The following is a 23130-nucleotide window of genomic DNA, read 5'->3' on the forward strand; positions in this document are numbered from 1 at the left end:
TCTGGGAGTGGCCAGAACATTGAAGCAAGGTTAGTTTCCTTATCATTAGTTTGGTATTCCTACAAAGAGATCTGCAAGCAGAAGAGAACTGGAATTCTTGAACAACATGCTGTCACTTGGAATTTTGTGAGACTTTCTGCCTATGGAATAGGAAATGAGATGGATGCTTTTCACAGTAGGTGATGGAGCCTGCTTCTGTTCTGTGTCTTCACAGCCAAAATACAGTTGAGAGAGCATATGTTTAATGTGAATTTGTGTGCAGATGTGTCTAATGTGCAGCCAAGTTGCTTGATCAGTAGTTTAGTGATTCTAAAGCAGACAGTAGCATCAGCTGTAATTCCATATTTTCTGATTCTTTTTGTTTAAAGGCTATGCGTAGTCATGAAGGAAATGAAGCTCAAGTCTGTTACTTCATAATTCAGTTACTTTTACTCAAGCCTAATGATTTCAGAAACAGAGTGAGTGATTTTGTGAAAGAGAATTCTCCAGAGCACTGGCTGCAGAATGACTGGCATACTAAACATATGAGTTATCACAAGGTAACAAAGCTAATAATTTTTTATTATTATATTTTCTGTGGAGTTCAGATTAGCCAAAGACTCCTTTGTTTTGAAAATACTAGGACTGCTATGTGAACTTTTTAGAGGTACTTACTAGCAATTTGTTTGGGCTAGTATAAAATCACTTATATTTATGGAATAACATTAAAGTAATAAGACTGTGATACTCAAAAGTAGGAGCAGCTGAAGGTTGATGAGAGCTTCTTACTTAAGTAAATCTAGTCACTTTAGTATCTTGGGTTTACTAAAATTCCCTTAGAACATACTTTTTGTGCATCAGGGAAGATGGATTTCCTTCTGGTTTTTTATTGACTAGATTTAACAATTGTTACATTTTCTCTTAAATATTTAAGCTGCTTCTATCTGCTGTCTGGCAAGAACAGACCCCTAGCCAACATCTTAGGGAAGAGGATTGCTAAGATTTTCATGCTGTTTGAAACATAGTGGGTTCTGCTGGCTAGGAAAGGGTATAGCAGCTGGAATATTCTACCAAAGCTAGTCCAAGCTCTTGAGCTAATTCTTATGCTGCTGAACAAATGCATTGTAGTTTTGATCGAGAAGTTACTTAGTCTGTATTAGTTTTCAGCCTTAACAGTACACTTTTTGAGCAATACCTAAACTTGTAAGTGTAACTGAGAAGCATTAGCCTAGGCAATGCGGTAACACAGCTGCGTAGTTACCAGACCTAAGCTGGCATATAGAAATTCCAGTCACCGGTAAAACTCCGCAAGCTCAGCCTTCAGCTGATGTCTGGTATTTGAATGCACTCCAACTGTTTCTTAGGGAGGGCTTACATGCATATTATTTCTACTGTTCTGATTCAGTATGTGATGTAGAACATTTCAGAAGTGCTGAATTTCCCCTAGGTTCACTCCTAGAATGTTTGACAAGAGGCACTTAAGCACTGGCTGCTGCTAGCAGGTTTTTCTTAGGATGCTTAATGACCCCTTGTGCCCACTTTGAGTGGTGCTGAAACTTTTATCCCAAAGAAGTTATGTATACACTACTCATAATCACTAAATAATTCACTCAAAGATGAATTTTCTTCAGTAAGTTTTGTGTTGAAAAATCTGTGTTCTTATGTGACAGTTATGGTTATGTGTCTCTTTAAAGCAATGTAGATACTGAATGTTTAACATAACATTTTTGAAGAAAGAGATTTGTAATTTTATTGTGTGAGGTTTTCTGTTTGTTTTTCTCCCCTCTAGAAATATCCTGAAAAGCTGTATTTTGAAGGCTTGGCAGAGCAAGTCAACCCCCCAGTTCAGATCCAGCCCCAGTACCTACCAATTTATTTTGGAAATGTATGCCTGCGCTTTCTGCCCGTGTTTGACATTGTAATCCACAGATTTCTGGAATTACTTCCAGTGTCCAAATCATTAGAAACTTTATTGGATCATCTGGGAGGTTTATACAAATTCCATGGTGAGTTATCTGTAATGTAAACTCTTCAATTCGGGTGTGATTTTTTTCTTCAGTTCTCTTTATTACAGTCTGCTATTAAGAAAATGCTGTAGACACTGAATACCAGGCTGTGTTAGCGAGCTGACTGCTGAGCAGAACCTTCTGCTAGAACAGCAATGCAAAATCCTTTCCTACTTTGTGAGCTTTATCCATATCTGTGCAAAGGGACACAATCCATGTTTAGTGAACTTCATCCTACTAACAGTGAACTTGCTTTTATTCAAGTAACTTCTGCTCATTCATTCCTCCTTTACACCTTTCCCTTTCGCTCCATTCTGGTAGCGGTACATGGGCCTTTTCTGTCCTAACAGTCCTGATACTCAGACTGAAACACCTTTTTAAAAAAACAGTAAAAGGTTAGAGTGAGAAATTGTTATTTTTATATGGTTCAAACAATTTAATGTGTATATGGTTTGGCGAGGGTGTTTTGTTTTTTATTTTTAACACTTCTATAGTTGCACCTGGTATAGCTGACATTGCTAAATGTCTGAGCATAACAGAGCAATATTCTTTCTTTACCGTCATCTTATATCTTTATTCTTCCTATTTAATACCTCTTAAATTAAGAGATGATTTAGAATGTTTTTTATGAATATGTTAGTATTATAAATACATAAACAGCTAACAATATTGATTTTCTTTGGCCACTTCTAGGCTTTCCCCCACATATTAAAATATATGTACAGGACAAAGGAAAATCAATATTTTTTATTAAAATTTTATTTAATTTAAGAACACTAATTGTTTCCATTTGCACTATTTTAAAATATATGCATATGTCATATGGAGCACTTGATTGAGTTTTATGTTTACCACCATAACTAAGTGATGCTAGAAGAAATTTCTGGGTTTTTTGTTTATTTTGCATTGTTTTTCTTGATAGACCGTCCAGTGACTTACTTGTACAACACTCTTCACTATTATGAGAGGCACCTCAGAGAGCGCACAAACCTCAAGAGAAAGCTTGTTCATGCCATTATTGGCTCTCTGAAAGATAATCGCCCTCTGGGCTGGTGTCTAAGTGATACTTATCTCAAATGTGCTATGAATGCCCGAGAAGATAATCCATGGATTCCTGATGACACTTATTATTGCAAACTCATTGGAAGACTAGTAGACAATATCCTTCTCAATCTGTATTAAGTAAAGTGTTTCAACATCTTGCAGCTTCGTTTCATCAAAATATAAGTTTAATTCATAGCTGTTCCAATATGAAATAAAGCTTGGAGTTTTTATTTAGTTGTGTATGTGAGGCTAAATTTGTATTTGGTTTGCTTCGTTGTATTTGCACCATATGGATTTGTTGCTAGAGATGTGAAGGAAGTCAAAGCAGTGAACTAGGTAAGCAGGTAGAATTGATTTGAAATGATGATAAAGTATCAGATAGTGATGGTGACTTTTGTCAATATCCAGCCATTCCTTGCAATTCAAGAAATTGTTTGGAAGCTGAAAATAAAGCTATATTTTTTGATTTTGTATTTTTTTATTATTATTTTTATTCAACAGGGAGACTGGGCTCTCCTAGTTGTAACTTCTTAAAGGTATAATGATAAATAAGTACAGTACAGCTATACAAATATTTCAGTTTAATGCATCAATTTTAAATACAAATACTGATGTTTATGCATTCAAAATTGGATTTTAATTTCCACATAAAAGCATGCATTTAAAAAAACAAACTAGAAAATGAAATTTTTTCTAATACCATTATCAATATTAAGAAGAAAATACTGTAAGCAGTGCCACATTTAAGACTGATGACATGTTATGTGCAGTCAAGAGCAGTATACTTGCTATTATTAGCTGGTGAGAATCTGTTCTTTAGGAGGAAAAACTAGAAATTACTTATTTAATACCTAAATTTACTGAAATTACTGCTTTCTATTTATTTTTCTTTAGAATTATTTATACAAATACTTTAAATTACTTTTGAAATAACTGGTGATCCCCCACACAGTTGTGTTCTAGAGAATCTCCCTGGACATCATCTTTTCTTCAGGTCAGCCTTACTAAAGTTGGCCAGTTTTCTAGCTATCATGTCTCTTCCTTCACTACCACTTCTGCAACTTGGCGTTTTTTATGTGTAACTTGGAAGAAGGTTATTAAATATCTCTGAAGAAAGCACTAGTTAAATATCTATTCTACCTCCTTTATGTAACCATCATATGTTAAGAGTTCTTTCCTAGATTTAGCTGACATGAACTAATCTTGTTCTGGAAAGTAGAAAATTTTCAAAGACTGAGCAGTTGCGTGAAGTTTCATGTTGCATGAAGTATTACCCCAGACTTCTGCTGGACAACCTTATGCTGAAGCAAATTAATGTTTTCATATTATGCAGAGTAGAAAATTCTCATTGTTGTCTTGATTTTGAAGCATTTGGTGAATGGGGTGTTTGGTGTTTTGTTTATCTTAATCAGGAAAATTTATCCCTTGCACGACCTTGTATGTGCAGTATATCTATAGCCATATATTTATGTAGTCCTTCAGTGCTTCTTGGTGCCCGAGTGCCATACATGCATTGCCTTACGTTCACACTACTTTTCCGTATGTCTTAGTTTCATAAACTGTGGTTGTTACTCATTATCAATAGCTTATCTTTCACTTCCATTTAATTTTGTGTAGTGTGTATGTATGTTTTAAAACAGTTTGCTGTTGTTAACTGGTTGTTAAAAGAGGAAGACTCTTTTCCTTAACCATTGTCACCTATGGCAGGCAAATCACCTGGTCCATTCCCAAATTGTGACTGGAGATTCAATGAATTTCCTAACCCAGCTGCCCATGCTCTGCATGTTACCTGTGTTGAACTCATGGCTCTGGCTGTTCCAGGAAAGGACGTGGGCAATGCACTACTAAATGTTGTGCTGAAGAGGTATGTTGTCTTTCTGAAATTGTTTTCTGCAAGACCTAATACATCAATTATAGGTAAGTAGTCTGTTTTCCTTAGTTTTATTTTAAAAAAGCCTGAAGTATAAATACTTCAAAAATACTTTATGTTAAATTTTGAGAACAAACAGGGCTGTAGAGATCAAGCAGAAAAACACTGTCTTGGAATCTCATGTTTTGGGGAAAGCATTGTGTATGTTTCTGGAACAGTTGATTTCAGAATAATCCTGTTGAAGCAACAGAGGGTACATCTCACACTGAGTGATGAATTCTCCAGTGGGTTAGAGAAAGCTGGGATAGAGCTATTGTCCTTTCATCCAGGGTAGGGAGACTTCATGAGCTTATATTACCTGATCTTTGAGGGGAAAGAAAGAACAAGGAAGGATTGTCAGTGCTCTGAATCCTCCTGATGCTGATGTAAAATGAGAGATACTTTGAAACATGCTAGCATACTATGGCCATATGTTAGATTTAACTCCATAGTTCTGTTTCCTGACTTTTAGCTCAGACTGTGGAAAAGAGCTGCAGTGGAGAGGAGGACCTAGCATTTTTGCATGATTCAGATGTCATCTCTGATAAACAGTGACAGACTGAAATGATTATTTTACAGCCTTATTCAGCTTAGTACTTTATTTTTGGGGTTTGTTTGGGACACATGGAGAGAGGGGTCAATAAAGGGATAAGTAACATTTAAACAATCAAGGCTATTCAGTAGGAAGTACAGTATGAAAGCAGCCTTTAAAGAACACATGCTACAAAACCAAAATTCTATCTGAACAGAGTTTTGCCAGCAATGTCAAAACAGCATTCATACTGTCTGTTGCCTCTCTTAGATAGCTCTGTGTCTTTGTGTAGCTCTCAACTTCTCAAGGAGTATTCTCTGTACGAGTATGCCTTCTCTTTAAGTATACCAAAAAGTGTACCAAAAGCACAGATTGCATTTGTGGATTTAAGGGTTTGCATTTCTTTTTTCTCTGTAGTCAGCCCCTGGTGCCAAGAGAGAATATCACAGCTTGGATGAACGCTATTGGATTAATTATCACAGCTTTACCAGTGAGTCCATATGTCTTTAAGAATAAAAAAAGAAAGAAAGAAAAAAGCAAAACCCTCTTCTTTCATATAAGGTTTATTATCTTTCTAGATTATGGTGTAAGAAATTTTGCAGTTTGCAGTCTGACAGCCAACATCTGTACTCAGATGGCTCAATAAGCCATTCTGAAGGCTGGCTGTATGTTTGAAGAAAATCTTTTTCTACTCTTCCAACGTTGAAAATATAGCAATGATTTTTCTATTATGTTTTGAGGCTAGGGTGAAAAGTAAATCATTCTTTTTGAAAACACGGTTAAATGCTTTATGCATAGTATCAGTTGAGAACAAGCAGTGAAATGAGAACATCCATACAGTTGCTGATGCATAGCTCATTTTGCATTAGCACTGGTATACTCTGTATCTATTAAACCATGTAAATGAGGTGTGACTAAGACTGCAAAAGCAAATATATGCAGTATTAGAGTTCATATTTCTGTAGTAGCTTTGATCTGAATATACTAACTTGACAGCTGATTGCATTCAACATCAGGACTGTCTTAATACCTTTGATCTTGCTTACTTGTTGCTTATATGTGCAACAGTTCTCTTATCCTTTCCCTGTGGCTTCTCTCCCTCAGTAAAATTAGGCCTCATTTCCTTGGAAGAGAGCCAACATAGATTTCATTCTTGCTATTTTTGATATGCTGTTTTGTCCTGCCTGTTTCTTCTGCTTGCACCTTCATCTATTTTATTCCCTGACTTTTGCACCTTTTTTGTTTTTGGCTTCCATGTTGAATTTTTTTGTCTGTTCTTTGTGCCTATACTCAGAAAATTCTGTCTTCTACTATGCTCTACTTCTATTGGAACCTTTTACATTCCTTTGTTAGATAGTTAAATTCATTAAGTATGTCTTAATAATACCACACTCTTTCCCACTAATATGGAGGTGTCACGTATTATCCTTCTTAACTTAAGAATAATGTTTGCCAGGCAGGGTTATAAAATAAGATATAGTTGAGACTATTTTGTAAATACAAAAATAGAAAAGAGATGAGAAAGCGCTCTTAGATGCTTCTCTTTTCAGAAATAATTTAGGCCTTTTGTTTTTCCCAGGAGCCCTACTGGATTGTTCTCCATGATCGCATCGTGAGTGTTATCAACAGTTCTAGCTTGACATCAGAGACAGAGTGGGTTGGTTATCCATTCCAGCTATTTGACTTCACAGCATGTCACCAATCTTATTCTGAGATGAGCTGTAGCTACACTTTGGCTTTGGCGCATGCTGTCTGGCATCATTCTAGCATTGGACAACTTTCTCTCATTCCCAAGTAGGTGTAGATATTTGATAATTTAAATTAAATTTTTAAAATTTCATGCATATTATAGGTAACTAAGCTGTACCCATAGTATTTATACCGACAGATGCATACAAGGGAGCACCAGAAACTATCAGATAGATCACAAGTTCTTTTCCATCTCTGTATTTCCCTCCAAAACTGTTGTTATCTATACAGCTCTCCTCTAAAGATATGTTCCTGTCAAATAATAGTGACCCTTGATTTAATGCCAATGTTAAAACTTGAGAGGCCGCCTTTCTGGTTATGCATGGTGTTCTGCTGAGCTTGAATGAGGCTGTGTCTCAATGAGACTAGGTTGTCTTTGCTAGTCTAGTGAAAATACCTAGGAATCTTCCAGAGCTTGCTAAACTGCACTGTATTTTCTAAAATGAATGCCCATATCTGTGAGAGAGAATGAGATGTTTTGGGCAGAGTTTGGAAGTGGGGAGGTCCTGTTTAACTAATAAGTGTCTTGAAAAATTGCAGGTTCCTCACAGAAGTACTGATACCCATAGTGAAAACAGAGTTCCAGTTACTCTATGTTTACCACCTTGTTGGTCCTTTTCTACAACGATTCCAGCAGGAGAGGACACGATGCATGATAGAGGTAAGGTGTAGCTCTTGGCCTAATTTTTACAGTCTATCTTATTTTTGCCTTGCAATTTCAAAACAAAGCAGAATTTGAATGAGATTTCTGATAGAGATTTGGTAGTGGATTCTCTACAGACGTAATGTTATTTTCAAGGATCTCAGTTGCTGTTTTGGGATACACCTACCTAATGAGTTGAAGTCTTGTCAGCTTAGGTCAGGATAAAACACTTAGAACTTCAGAAAAACAAACAAACCAAAAATACCCACAGCCAAACTGTCTGAGCCAAATATACATGTTATCTGGCTCTCAGATGACATGCAAAATATGCATCAGACCAGCTGCCTGTTTTTCTAGTTGGGAGAAGGAAGACTTGCAAAAGCTGGAGTTTGACAAGGATGGTAGAGCACAAGTTGCTCTGCACAATACTATGGATGTGAATAGGGGTAGGGGAGGAGAAATGAAACAGATGTGGCCCACAAGCAGAAGATATAAAAAACTGCAGGCAGTAGAGTCCCTTCTAGAAAGAGGAGTTAAACTTGGGAATCTTAAATCTTTGAATTTCTGTGCTGTCAGTAAATATCTGCAAAACCTATGTGGTAATTAAGTATCTCTTCTCCTTCTATTTTCTGACCAACATAACCTGAAGGTCTACCACCACTGCTAATTACTTTTTCATTTCCAGTTGTCAGTATCTGTGCTGGGGATTTTACCGTGAATCTTGGGTCCCCATGAGGAGCTGAGCTGCAACATTTTTTACCTCTCCCCCAGTTCTTTTTAAAACAATTAGTTTGTGTGCATCGTTCTGTGAACAGGTCACAAAATGTAGGGATGCATACACAATTCTTTCCCAAGTGTGTAACTATTGTTTCCAAATGTATGGATAGATCATGAAGTGAGGGTACTGCAGGAAACTCTATCAAGTGGTTAAATAATTATATAGCAGTATTACTCTATACTTGTTTCCATCTCTCCTTCAGTTTTGCTACTGTCTTGTTCTTATTCTTTTAAGTATATTGCTTTGGAAATATGAAAGAAAAAGTAAATAAGTGATCTGCTGGGAATCCATGGTATTTTTGTTGTAGTTTAAGTAATTAAAAAAAAATAGCTCACTCAATTTTTTTTCATAAAATACAGATTAAATAAAAGCAGCAGAGAGCAGTAGAAAACACTGCTTAGGCATGGAGCAGATTGTAGATTCCTGTAGAGTACTATAAAGAGCTAGTAAATATTGCTTTCACTGGATTGTTTCTTCCTTCCTCAATCAAGAGGGAAACAATAGGTTTTTTCTGTCTGTGTTTTGTGTATTGAACCTAAGTACAAAAGTTAAGAAGCAGTCTTCTCTCCATGTTCCTTAGCATTCTTTTACCTCTTTCCCTTTATAAGGAGTAGATTTCAGTCTAAGAAAATCACACTGCATTGCTGCCTTCAGAGTAGTTGGCAACTGCCATGTGACTTAAATGATGTTAAATAGCCAATCACAAAGTTTAAATTTTGCACTGGCATTTTTTAAATGGCTGTGGACTGACATACGTTTGTGCACAACACTTCCTTAATAAGTATACTCAAACATTTTATCTAATCATAAACTCTTCATGGAAAATGCTTGAACTGTTAAAATGGACTCTGTAATTTACTGAGACATTGTTTAGGTCTAAATAAAAGCTAAACACAGTAATCCATAATGTCATCTTTCTAGAAAACTCAAATCATATGTTAAGTTTTTCATAGTTAGTGACATGGCGACAGAGCTCTGGAACAGGTTGCCCAGAGAGGTTGTGGAGTCTCCTTCTCTGGAGATATTCAAGGCCCACCTGGACGCAACCCTGTCTAACATGCTCTAGGTGACCCTGCTTGAGCAGGGGGATTGAACTAAATGATCTTCAGAGGTCCCTTCCAACCTCAACCATTCTGTGATTCTTTAATTAAGGTCTAGTTTTGCAAACTGCGTAGACACTTACTCAAAGCATATTGCAATCAGTGATGTTTAAGCACCAATTATACAGAATATATCAAAGTCTCATTACACTGGTTCAAACTTAGCTTAGGAAAATGGAATCATTTAGTTAATCATAATGATTTAGATGATTTAGATTTACCCATTTGTCCTTGCAAGAAAGTAGGTAGCTAGCAATCTCACATACTTAAAAAGAAATACATATATTTATTATACTGTTTAACTGTATTTCCTGTCTAAAACATTTTAAAATCTGTTTTTGTTTGGAATGGTTTTTGTCTGTGGAAACAGATTGGAGTGGCATTTTATGAAATGCTCCTGAATGTGGATCGGTATAGCTCACACCTGAACTACATGGATCCTATATGTGATTTCTTGTATCATATGAAGTACATGTTTACAGGTGACAGTGTGAAAGACCAAGTAAGTGAACAGTAGACATTGATACTTAGTTATCTTTTTTAATAACAATATAGCAATTCAATCTTTCTATGAATTATCTTCAAATATAGCAGTACAACAAAACCCTTAACAGTTGACTAGTCTCTATACGTACAAATTGGGAAGTTTGTGGAGGTTTTTCATAATTAAGTTTTAGATAAGTAGACTATCTCAGATTATAAATAATTTTTGTGGTCTGAATTTTAAGATAAAGCTTGAAGATGCTTTTTAAATACTACTATTAAAACAACAACTAGAAATGAAGCTGTATAAACTTGTAGATGTTTCATAAGTTTTTCTCATTTCAGTGCATACTTTTCAAGTTCTTACTTAGTTTCTGATTCAATTAATATAAACTGACTAGTGACAAAAGTGAGAATGCTTCCATATTCAGTGGAAAGAACTTCACTTAAGTTTATTTTATAAAAATAGGCATTTTTTTTTCTTCAAGTGTAAATTGAGAGTCATTTTGCAAAGCTCTGGTATACAACTATTAGACCAAGCAGGTTTTTTCTGGATGAATTATCAGAAAATGTCCAGAAGTTAACATGGTAAATAACATATAAATACCACTCTTTACTGTATCTTCTTCCTTTTCTATTGTTGCAATGTGATACTCCTTTTTGTTATAAAATACATCAAAATATTCATGTTTTTCAAATATATTTCTGCTCTTTTTTATTATTTTAAAGGTTGAGAAAATTATTTGTAACTTAAGACCAGCTTTGAAACTTCGTTTGCGTTTCATAACGCACATCAGCAAAATGGAATCAGCTGCTGTTTCTCAGCAACCTATCAATAATGGGTCACCAGCACCACAGCCTAACCAAGTACCTGTTAATGTTGCTTTGCCAGTAACACAGTAATATGAAGCTTTAGGCTTGATGTGAAGACTTTTTAGAACTGATTGAAGTGAAACATCATGTGAGCTAAAATTTCATCTTCTGTATAACAGGGAAGAGAACTATGTACATACTTTGTTTCGTGTAGTGAAGCTGTCTAATCATTTGCATACCAGTCTTATTTATATCAGACACTAGATGGAGGTATATGTTGCCTTTCTCTGAAAGCACTGAGTAAAGAGTCTCTGCAAGCAGTCAAGTAGGTGGACTTCTAAAGAGTATCCTGCTCCCTATCCTGATTCAAATCATCTTGATACTTTTCCCTTTATTTTTGTGTATATTATGAAATGATACTCTGCCTATGTAGCCTGATATTGGCCTTCTTAAATTTGGCTTCTGCCTTATGAAAAGTTTGTACTTTCTGTCCCACAGAAGAATTTAAATTCTTGTCTTTTTGTAACATAAGTTAAGCTCTTACACAGTAAAGTTCCTAAACAGGAAGTTTGCATCAATGCTGCTGAGTTAATTGCATCTCCCCAAAGACTGAGAATGACCCTTTGAAAATTTCTGTAAATTTCTTACATGCAGTTTACATTGAACAAATGAGAAATGGGTTTCATCTAGTATAAATTATCAGGCTGTTAGATTATTAACCAGAGGCTATCTGTTGAGTATGTGTATTCAGTAAAGCTGTGCTGGCTGATATTTTTATCTTTCCTATTTGGGAAATGGTGTAATTTTTTATTAAGTCGATTTCATGAATTTTACTGATATCTTATTATATTCTAGATTTCTATAGTATTCTACTTTCATTCTTTGTTTTATCTCTGTTCTGTGCTCAGCAGGTTTTGATAAAATTTAAAGGATGTTTTGTAAATATTCACCTTGTTTGACAGGATTTTTTAAATAAAACTTTAGAAGACTAATAATATTGTTAAGTTTGCTTATTTCCCATACCCCTTAGTTTAGAAGTAAGGCTTGATGATTAACAAGTATATTTTCATGTCTCAAGTCCTCTTGCAGCTTTATGATAATACCAACTTGAACCTATTACCCACAGAGTCCAAATGAACAGTCAGGTATGATTTAGCTCTTGATTTTTAAAAAAAAAATGTGATTATGAGTGGAAGTTGTTGGTTCAGTGGGTGGAAGCCTTTTGTCAACTACACACAGCAAAACTGCATTGCTGGAAACTGCTGTTGTACTTATAACTTGTACTTGTAACTTAAAGTTATTGTTATACCCTAAATTCTTGCAAATGTAATTTGAGTAACACTAAATTGTGTACAGTTTTACTTATACCAGATTGCAGACTGAGTTTAAAGCCATGTCTACCTATTATATACCATATGTTTGGTTTAAAAGGTGTTGTATTCCATTCCAGAATTGAATGATTCCAATATCCATCAGGCTGCATTTTTATAACAAGATGAACATGATGGCCACAGTTGGACCAGGTTTCCTTAAAATCATAGAATCAATAAGGTTGGAAGGGACCTCTGAAGATCATCTAGTCCCACCTCCCTGCTCAGCAGGGTCACCTAGAGCATGTTATTAGACAGGGTTGCATCCAGGCAGGCCTTGAAGATCTCCAGAGAAGGAGACTCCACAACCTCTCTGGGCAACTTGGTCCAGGGCTCTGTCACTCTCACAGGGAAGAAATTCCCCCTCACGGTCAGGCGGAACTTCCTGTGCTTCAATTTCTGCCCATTGCCTCTTGTCCTGTCACACGGGGCAACTGAAAAGAGTTTTTCCCCGTCCCCTTGACACCCTCCCTTCACCTTACCTGACTTGTATAGAGAATATTTGTTCAGTAAAATCTGAGCAGTCTATTATAATATGGCTGGCTGAGGAATAGAGAGAGATGGAAAATTCACATTTCATCTCTAACCATCAGAGGGAAGAATTCTTCACAAAATTTAATTTGATAATCAGTTAACTGTGTATATAGCGAAACATCTTGAACTCTCGAATCTTTCTTGGATCTACCAAAGGTTTTATGTTAGATTTAATAACCTAGAAGCCATATTACACTATTATCCTTGAGTTTTGAAATATGCTCCCTCCCCATACAAATTTGCTGGAGGAAACTCTAATGCTAGCAGATTTGCAAAAACTTCCCAAGAAAAGCATCTAGGACACACAAAATATTTTACACATGCTATTCCCACATTTTAAATGATGTGACTGTACAGAGAGAGACTGAGAGAAGGATTAACAAGAGAGACTGAGGGAGGCCATGCAGGCACAGAGAAAGGTATTATTAAATAGTTGTGCCCAGGTATATCCTTTCATGCATACTGTGCAAGGGCCTGGTCCTTTCATTTCTTTGTTCTATAAATAAATCAGAAGTTCCAGATGTAAAGTATGACTCCACTAAAGACTTTTACTTGTCAGAAGAGCTACTTAAAGTAGCATAAAGCTGTGTCTGAGGGAGAATTGTGTGTGACAGACTTGCAGCAAAGAGAGCAGAAAGCATTGTTGGAGTAACAAATTGAATTTCAATTTAAGAAATCTGAAAAAAATGCATTTCAGTGCACTGAAACTGTTGCTTTTTATTAAAGAGTTATGTCTACAGACCCTACCCTAGTGCCTAAACGTGACTGGTGCTGTAAGCCCACAAATGCAAGATGATTCTCTTTCACTGCAAGCTAAATTAAGTTACGTAGTTAATGCCTCAGAGAAGTGCTGAGCTGCAGTTTCTTGATCACTTGTCTGAACAAAGGTTCACATCCTTTATTCTTTTAGGGTCCCCATTAATACGTTTTTCAGACACCGATGCTCTTTAATGTGTGTACATATAAAACACGCAACAGTGAGGGATATTATCCTGTCCAGCGCACTGGGAGGGGATAGGCAAAGACTTCTATAATGAGCTAGGAAATCAGCGAAAAGGCAAGCACACAGGTGTCCTCATGGTGTTAGATCACACATCCATCTTCTTTAGGAACTACACAAGACGTACAATGGACAGATGAGAGTGAATTTGGCTAGTTGCTTGCTATAAAAAGAGGCAATATGGGCAATATGCAAAGCTGCCACTGTGGAGCACCTGTGCTGGTGTGTGGTGTTGTGAAATCCATGCAACAGGCAAAACCTCTTGCTGGCCTACTTGTCATTGAGCCCCTGTCTGGGTTTGTGCTTCCTGCCAGACCTGACAAGGGGCCCCCACCTTCACAGCTCAGCACTGCTTTGAGCACAAGTGCTTTACTCATCCTCCTTTCCTGCTGTGCTGTTAAGAGTGGAGATGTGATCAAGGCCCATCTCGTCCTTTGTCCCAGGGAACATTTGCTTCCCCCACCAACAGCAGGACACACACAGCTGCTCCTTTCTGCTCGGGAGCATTTCCAAGGCCGCCAGGGAAAGCAGGGGTGTTGCAACAGTGCGGGGAGGTGTTTGGGGGTTTTCACTGACATGGACCCAGCTGCTGAAGCCGGACAATGCTCGGACACCAAGCCCATCTCGTCCCTTGTCCCAGGGAGCATTGGCTTCCCCCGCCAACAGCAGCACACACACAGGCAGCTCCTAGTGCCCACGCACGTCTTTTAGAGCCTCGCAGGGGCAGGAACTGGTGCTGTGCTCTGGTGAGCAAGGGGGCATGGCACGAGGCAGCACTGGTGTCCTGACCCCAGCAGCTGCGCTCCCGCATCCTCAGCATGGAAAGCTGGAGGTGTTAGAGGAGCTCGGTGACCCCGCACACCCTTCTCTCCACCCAGAGTCCCTGCACCGGCCTCCACCCCCCCACCCCCCCCTGCACCGGCCCATGGTCCGGCCACCACATCACAAAGTGACGTGGTGGCACCCGCTGTGACCTTGGCCACGGTCACCAGCGTGCGTGCCCCAGTTCGGTGCCGTGCCGCTGAGGGGAGACGCAGGCTCCCAACTTTGTGGCACACTTGGGCGCACGAACGTTGCTTCCCCTGCCTGCCTGTGCCGGCATGGGGCAGGCAAACTGCTGCGGCGGGAAGGGCGCTACCAGCCCCGCTCCCGGCACGCAGCGAGAGTCCGCGGTGCCTCGCGCCCGCCATGGGCTCTTCAGCAGGAGAGCCTCTCGGTCCCCGCAGCCGCCAAACACTTTCGTGTCGCGCAGGAGCCCCGAACTGCTCCTCCGCGACCGAGTGTGGGTGACGCGGCGCCGGCGGACCACGCAGAGGCACCTGCTCCTCTTCCCAGACGCCGTTGCTGTTGCCAGCCTCAAGTAAGAAGAGCAACGCGCGCCGTGCTGCCTCCCCGCCGCCGTTGTGCCCCAGCCGCAGGGCACCGATGCGCAGGGCTGACCCAGCCTCTGCTGGCCTCGCTGCCCAGCAGCCACCTGCGGAACGGGGCCCCTGGGGACTGAGGCTGCTGCCTCCTGCCCGAGGCCCCGCGGGCCACCCCAAGGCTCCGTCCCCGCGCCACGGCTCTCCCCCCACCACGGCAACCTCCAAGTCCCTCCCTGCTCTTGCTCCCGGCAGGTTCCGCTCCACCTTCTGCCTGAGGCACCGCGTGTGCCTCAGCCAGCTCTGGGTGGTGAGCGGCGAGGACGAGGCAGCGAGCGAGCGGGAAGAGAGGGTGCTGGATGAGGACGAGGATGAGGATGAGGAGGTATTCAGCCTGTCAAGGCAGAATACGCTCATCCTCATCTGGCCCAGCGACCTCTGTGCGGTCACTTTCTGGTGAGTCCCGCGGCCAGGTGGGGAGCCGTGGCGAGTGCGGGGCACCGTGCACAAACGCAGGGCTCTGCAGGCTTGCTGGAGCTCTGGTCAGGCTGTGTGTGTTGGTGGGGGGGTACACGTGGAAAGTTGGGGAGGAAACGGCACCTCCCAGCTGGGGCAGGTCTGCACAAGCCACCTGCAACCTCCACATCCCTGCAGCCCTGCTCAGCTGAGGGACACTGCTGGGGGACACAGAGCAGGGTGCTTTGGTGGATGACACCCCCGTGGAGCAGGGCCCAGCGGTTGGGCGAGATGTGTTTGGGGGCGTGTGCGTGTCCAAACGATGAGGAGCAGCAGGGGATGAGGCTCTTTGCCCTTTGCTCTGCAGGTCGCGGGAGGGCAAGGAGCGATGGCTGCAGGCCATGCTGAGGTGAGCGCTGCCGGGGCATGGGGCATGCCTGCAGCATCAAGGATGGAGGCAGTGGAGAGCTCCAGGTGGAGCTGCCCACAGAAATGCAGCTGTGGCACTGGTGGAAAGGGACATCCACCGCATAGCATAGCTCCTGGGCAGGGCGGTGGGAGGTGCTCAGCCTGGTGCCTGGAAATTAGCTGCAGCTTCATGGAGTGGTCAGCACAGCTCCTTGCTGGCAGGGATTGGGAGCCCGAGCTGCTGCTCTCCCTTTCTGTACGGAAGAAGCCTCTAGACAGCCGGACCAGCGGGAGGGGGGATGTTCTAGAGCGGTGCTGCCAGCAAGCGCTGCGGGAAGCTCTCCTGTGTCAGGGTGGTGTGGAGGCACTGGGCTGGTGTCAGGGGAGGCAGCAGAGTGGGCTGGGAGTGACAGAGCTCTTCCTTTGTCCCTGCCCTGTGCCCGGGCAAAGCCGAGGATCCCAGGGGCCCAGGGTCACCCGGCTGCCCTCCCTGCGCGTCCTCATGGAGGCCATCAGCTTCTCGCGTCCTGTAAGTGTGGCCAGGCTTTCTGCTCCACCAGCAGAGCCACTTGCCTTTTGCAAACAGCGCCTGGGACGAGCCGCTCACGTTGCCTCCTTGTTCTGTTCTCTTGCCCAGGGGGTGACTGCTGAGACAGCGAGGAAGCTGATTTTGGCGGACGTAAGCAGAAGCTGCCTTTCCACTGGCCCTTGCCGGGTGTTGGCGGGAGGTGTCTGAGCAGGGTGGTGGCAGCTGTGTGGGGGGACGGAGCCGAGGGGCCCCACGGGGTGCAGTGTGCGGGAGCTGCCTGGCTGGCCCAAGCTGCAGCATAAGCCTTTGCCCCAGCACCACTGCGCGGCAGAGAGGCGGAGTCTTTGCTGCACCAAGGCATCTCCTGAGCAGGTGGGTGACCACCTCCGGCTTTTGCCTGGAGCCTCTCCCACATCAGGGCCTTGATTTCTTGCAGGCTGAGGCCAAGCAATACTCCATCCAGGCCCCCGCAGCCAGTGAAGAGGGACTTGGCCACTCAGCGGGTGAGTTTGCAGAAGAAACTGCGCGGCTGCCTTCTGCCATAGTAGATGCTGGGTAGCAATGCTCTCCCTGCCCTCTTGTGCCCTTGCCTAAGGGCAGCTTGCCCAGGTTGCCTTAGGGCAGTGTGCCAAGAACTGCTGCCTCTTCACGGTGAGCCAAAAGCTCCCGGCCTAGGCTCTGGCTTCTAAAACCTGCGGTGGAAAATGTCCTGTCAGGAGCCACTCCCCCACAAGTGCTGCAGACATCAGCGAGAACTGGGGAGAAAGCCCCCTCAGGGGGCTTCCTCAGTAACCTGCTCTCTGCTCTCAGTTAGCCTTTTGGTTTGGGACCTCTCCTTCACAGAAGTCACTTCCCTGCCCCTTCTTTGGCTGTTGATCTCCCACGAGAACTGTCAGCGTTCAAAATCAGGACTTCAAGCAAAACAGCCTCCAACCTGTAGCTTTTCCTTTCTAGAGCTGCATTCAGAAGACCATTGTGACGAGGCAGTGGAATGCCAGGTGGAGTGCCAGAAGAGTCACCACCTGCACACACCACCCTCGCCACTCACCACTGAGGCGCCAATAGGCGGACATGTGGCTGCGCAAGCAGGACAGAGAGAGGTACGGCGCAAAGGCTGGGCCCCAGGAGCACTCCAAAGATCTCTCCCCTAGCCCTGCTTGGGCTGCTTTCAGCTAAGAGCCAGCACACTTTACCCAGCCTCCTTTCCTGCTGCGCTGTTAAGAGGGGTGGAGATCACCTGTGGTCACTTGTCTCTCTTTCCCTGACCGCCAGCCTCAGGTATCTGACTTTGACCTGCGAGTCGAGCCATTGCTCCAAGCGCTGCTTCACGTGACTGTGGAGCAAGCTTCCCTGGAAATCGTGGTGGAAGAAGAGCTGGCCTTCCGGTGGGCACAGCAGTGCACTTACCTAAGGCAGTATAATGCCGAGATGGCCGAGCGCCTCGAAGAACAGCAAAGGCGCCACAGGGAGGAGGAGGTAGGAGTGCCTGAGAGCAGCACGAGCCTGTGTGCATGCTCATGGGAAGCGAGGAAACGGTTTGCAGCAGGGAGAGCCAAGCTGTGCGAGAAGTCAGCTTTGCCCCACAGGGGACTGTCAGGTTGGAGACGCCTCCAAGCAGTCGAGCGCTGTCTGGCTGCACGCTTCGTGCCGCTCTGCTGCAGCAGCATGATGCCACTGTGTTGCTTTGGAGCAGGCATGCTGCAGGGACACCGACTCAAGAGGCGCAACCTGACAGCGCTTTCCCTCTGCAGCCAGTGCTTGCCTCTAGTGTTTCCCCCTGCTCCTCGGGGGTTGTGGTCCTCCACAGGTGGAACACAAGCTTGCTTTCCAACACTCGTCCCGAGGAAGGGTTTTGGCAAAAGCAGAGGCCATAAAGACTGGGTGCTGCCTCTGCTTCTCCCCCTGGTTCTGTCTTGGCAGCATGGGGGGCAGGCTGTGATTGTCCTTCAGACCCCAGAGAAAAGGAGGACGAACTAACTAAAGGCCGGCAAGGCTGACGGGCAACAATTGCCTTGGCAGGAGCGTGGCCGGCACCAGTACATGCAAGGGCAGCAGCAAGAGGAGGAGGCGACACAGAAAACTGCTGCTCCGGCCTTTGCTCAGTATTACTTGGCAGATCCCACCCCGTCGCTCTTGACCAGTCTTCCTGAGAGTGGGGACTTCTGTGAGCAGCCAGAGACAGGTTTGTACTGGTGGTTTTTAGCCTGTGCTGTGAACGGACTGATAGAGCAGGTAAAAGAACCCTGAAGTCAGCTTCCCGGCCTGTTACCTACCATTCTCGCACGATGCAAAGAGCAAGGTTTGGGCAATGCCAGGGCAAGCGGGAATTCTTTGTTCAGTCAGAGCGACCGAGGACTTTTGGCAGGTCAGAGACCAGCCCCGCTTGCAGGCCACAGCAGGAACTGTTGTTAGCCTGACTTGCTCGGGACGTTTTCCTCTACCCCACTGCTGTGCGTCTCCCTTGTGCCTGCCCTCTGATTGCAGCACATGAAAACCAGCAGCCATGATCCTGTCCTTCCTTGCTAATAACAGGTGCCTGTTCCTTCTGGTCTTTTTTCTCTCCCGTCCTTACAGATATTGAGAAGGAATTCCTTCCCTGGTGGACGGCAGAAGCGGAAGAAGCACAGGAGACGAGGCTTCCGGGGAAGGCAGTGCTTGCCTCTAAGTTAAGCCAAGTAACTCGAACTAGCTCCCAAGACCCTCTGGCTCATCCTTAGCTTTTGTTGGGATTAAAAAAAGGATTAATAAACAATTGCTTTCTCTTGTCTTCTTCCTGCCACATGGTTTTCCCTACTCCGGTAACTCTTGTTGCTCAGGTTGTGCAGCCAGCACTGCTGCGCTCTTTTCCCTGGGGTTCCCAATTGTGTCCGTGCCCCTGTAGAGGCAAGAGAAAAGCCAGGGCTCTCTACAGCCGCTTGCGTACCATAAGAGCCTTGCAGCTCCTCTGCCTGAGCTGCCTGAGCTACGGAGTACTCAGAAGGGGCCGCGCTTGCCTGCAGAGTCAAGTGACCGACCGTTTTCCTCAGAACCAGGGCTTACCTCCTCAGCGCTCCATAATCATGTCCTTGCTTTGGAAACAGGAAAAACATGCGTGCCTGCTTTCTTGTGGGCCAGTTCCCGATGAGCATTTGGGGGCTTCGATTAGTCAGGCTTCAGAGGCTGCAACTCAAATACCCAAGGAGTATTCTGAGATCTATCTAGTAGAGAAGCCAAAAAATCGTGATGAATACCTGTCCACCTCGGTGGGCCTCGGTGAAGCCACTTTTGGAACTCACGGGAAATCTTCTTTCCAGCAGAATGAAAATTCAACAGAAGGAGAAAAGGAAAAAAATAATTCGCCGTGTGCAGCCAGTGGCCTGGCTAGTCCACTGGGCTTGGCTGGCACCACTGCTGCAGGCGGCTGATGCTGCAAGCATCACTTTGGGGTTTGCCAAGCAGACCTTGTTTAGCCCGTTAGAGCCCTTTGGAGCACTGTTCCTGCCTAGCGTGCACTGTGAGCTGGGCAAGGGTTTGGCCGGCATCTCCTCCACTTGCACTGAGACAGGCTGAGGCAGCAAGCTGCCGCCAGGCTTACGCAGCCGTGGCAGCAGCTGCAGAGCCGGCATCAGACTGACTGATGCAAGCTGATGAGAGATGAAAAAAGAGCCTGTTCATACCCCTGGCTCAAAACCAAAATCCTAAGAACAGAGATGGGGAACGAAAATGCCACACGCCACATCCTAACTACTGGGGAGCAGTGGTGGTGGGAAGCAGAGCTCCAGGCTCAGCCTCTGGAGAGCTTCCCGGCGCTCTTGTTGTCCCAAATCTGGGTTCTGTCACCCGGTGGGCAAGCAACCAAGAGACACCCAGGGTCAAGGCATTTGTTCATTTCATTTCTGCGCAGAGATGGGTGCTAGGTGGTAAATCCACAAAGCTAGCACATCTTCTCCCCCTCTCATTCTTGAGTTACACACACTTTCCAGGGAGTACTTTATACAAATCTCTCTGTTGGTTACGGTTTCATTACCTCAGGTAATCGCTCTGCACTTGCGCTTTCACATTCCTGTCAATCAGCATAGGAAGCGAAGAAAAGGCGGTAACATCATGATCATGTCATTTCCATCTCATTATGCATTTAGGGGTGTGTAGTTTAATATGTTAATAAGCATTAATGAACCTAAGGCCACTTCTGGGTTCTTCTGCTGTTTGTGTCTTACCTACCCCTCACATTCTGCAGAGTGCTGTGGTTTCATCAAGGTTACTTAGCCGGAGCTGGTTATCCTTTGCAGTACTGTTTCTCTCTCTCCCTTGTCCCTGAGTCTTGTTAACTACTTGCAAGCTTTTTCTCACGGCATTGCTCCAACACTCTCAGCTGATGATAGAGGGAGGACAAAATACTGCCCTCGCCTCCCCACGCCATCAGGGCGTGGGAAGGGCCTGACAAGGTGGCCACAGCCCCTGACGTGGGAGCCAGGAAGGGCAAAGCTAGTGTGTCGTCGCTCCCTCCTTCCGCACGGCCCTGGCCGGGCACCTCAGCAGGCACCAGAGCAAAGGCTCTGGAGTTTGGGCAGACACCTGCCACCAGGGCTTTCTGTGGCTACAAAGCCACCTCAGCAGCGTCCTGGTGACCCTGTTTGAGAGGGAGGCTTCCAACCACAGCTCTTCTGTGCTTCTGTGAACTCAGAAGTGGCCAAAGCTAGTCACCATAGCTCAGGCAATGTGAGGAGAAGGAGAACGACGATGCAGTTTCTCTTTCCTGCTCACGGGTTTCAAGCATCCAAAAGAATACACAAAGATTGCTTCCAAAGGGCATTTTACGGACGTGGCCAAGGCAAACCTGCAAACATATTAGCAAGTGCCAGAGCCAGTGGAAGGGTAAGGTCCTTGCTCTGCAGACTGCCCAGGCTGGTGGAGGGACAGCTTCATCCCAGGTCTTGCTCCACGCAGCGCCAAGGATGGCCTTGCCATGGGAGCCACGCTGGACAATGGTGCTGGAGGCTTGTTGAGCGTGTTGGCAGGTTTGGGGCAGAGGCTTGCAGGCAGAGGCAGAACAGGCTTGCAAGTGCACTCCTCCTGGGCTTCCCCAAAGCACTGCCTCCTGCCTTGTCCCCTCCACTGAGGTCCCACCTGCTGGGGCACTGGGTGACCTGGGGTCCAATCCTGGAACAATGTATTCTCCTGTTCCAGGCCCGGATGAAAGTAGCCTCTTTGCAAAATGTGAACAGCAGAGCCACTGTGAACGATCAGCTCACTGCCCCTGCCATTCGCTAGTCTAGCTAAGAGCACCTTTGCTTCGTCAGCCAAATCACCTTGACCCCTATATCCCGTTCAGATACGTAGGTTGAGGTCATGCCCGACTACCGGCTCGACAGACAACTACAAAACTCTAGCTGGCTGAACTTTCAAAAGCATTCCAGCGTCTATCCCAAAGCGGCAAAAGTGTCACGCGTCAGAACGTCAACATTACAGAGCTCAGTGGATGCGTTGTCAGGTGTGATACTGCATACACGTGTTGTTCTGCTTCGTGCAAGGAATGGCGCATTCAAGGAAGACGTTCTCTTGGACTGTAACTCGGCAGTGTCTGAAGAGATACTGTCCAAGGAGGATAAGGCTTTCTTTGGGAAAAGGAGTCAAAAGGTTAAAGGACCGTTTTGATTTTCTTCCTCTGCTTCCCTTCCTGGCCTGGCGGAGAGTCGAGGTGTCTGCTGAGACAATTCCTGACAGCTTGCCTCTTCCAGAGACCTTCAGGTCTCCTGCCCTGCTCTGGGAGAACATTGCTGCCCTCCTCCAAAAAACTGCAGACTACCAAGATCTCCTGTTGCGCTCTGCTCTCCTCCAGCCTTTGCTTCCTTAGGATTCCCACAGACGTTGGGCTGATGAACTGCTCCGTGCAAATGCACCTACACTCTGTGCCCGGGCTGCAGGAGCCGTCCGGCCACGCAGCTGGAGAGCAGCTCTGTGGCACCCTTTGAAGAACTGCGCGTCCTGAGGAGAACTACTACTTCAGTGGGGCTGCTGAAGTGATGGCTTACGTGGTTGCCAGCAACATCAACAGCATTTGCATCAAAGCAATGTGCGGAGCAGCAGGAAGCTGCTAGCAGGGCTGGAACAGAGCAGCCTGTGTCGCACAAGACCACCTCTGTCTCACTGCTATAAAGAAAAGCTCCAAGGACAAAACCCATGTCCACCAGCACCCCCAGGCCTCGAGCCTCTTGTGGGCGCATGGTTCCTGGCAGGGCCCTGCTCAGCCCCTCGCAAAGCCCACTGCGCCTCCTCGCGCGCACCTCATCCCTTCTGCTGAATGAGCCTCGTGCCGGGCGAGTCGCTGCACAGGCAGGCGCTGACACTGTGCAGCCCCTGCACCTGCTCTCTTGCACCGCCTTGTATCCGTACTGCGTGATACTTGACGGGAATGGTGCGTGTTGTAACTTTTTGTATCCGTACTGCGTGATACTTG

The 23130-nt window shown here is 44.6% G+C and overlaps 2 protein-coding genes across 7 annotated transcripts in view; both read left to right on the forward strand.

Moving 5' to 3' along the window:
• Positions 1-11990, forward strand: part of MED23 (mediator complex subunit 23) — a 38579-nt gene extending 26589 nt beyond the window's left edge. For 5 of the 6 annotated variants that reach the window (XM_062572534.1, XM_062572536.1, XM_062572537.1 and 2 more), the window contains 9 exons: positions 369-539; positions 1769-1985; positions 2908-3144; positions 4728-4893; positions 5888-5960; positions 7050-7264; positions 7760-7880; positions 10111-10242; positions 10953-11990. In XM_062572534.1, the coding sequence (XP_062428518.1) occupies positions 369-539; positions 1769-1985; positions 2908-3144; positions 4728-4893; positions 5888-5960; positions 7050-7264; positions 7760-7880; positions 10111-10242; positions 10953-11126 (1506 nt within the window). In that variant the 3' untranslated portion in view covers positions 11127-11990. The remainder of the gene's footprint in view (positions 1-368; positions 540-1768; positions 1986-2907; positions 3145-4727; positions 4894-5887; positions 5961-7049; positions 7265-7759; positions 7881-10110; positions 10243-10952) is intronic. The other variant, XM_062572538.1, reaches the window with a different exon arrangement.
• A 3050-nt stretch (positions 11991-15040) lies between these two features.
• On the forward strand, positions 15041-20098 carry LOC134138864 (uncharacterized). Its single transcript, XM_062573063.1, has 11 exons — positions 15041-15300; positions 15557-15757; positions 16125-16166; positions 16616-16694; positions 16803-16844; positions 17131-17197; positions 17649-17794; positions 17967-18170; positions 18714-18876; positions 19269-19369; positions 19775-20098. The coding sequence occupies exons 1-11, from the start codon at positions 15041-15043 to the stop codon at positions 20096-20098; spliced, it is 1629 nt and encodes a 542-aa protein (XP_062429047.1).
• The last annotated feature ends 3032 nt before the right edge of the window (positions 20099-23130 follow it).

The sequence above is a fragment of the Rhea pennata genome, chromosome 3, assembly GCF_028389875.1.
Source record: "Rhea pennata isolate bPtePen1 chromosome 3, bPtePen1.pri, whole genome shotgun sequence".
NCBI lineage: Eukaryota > Metazoa > Chordata > Aves > Rheiformes > Rheidae > Rhea > Rhea pennata.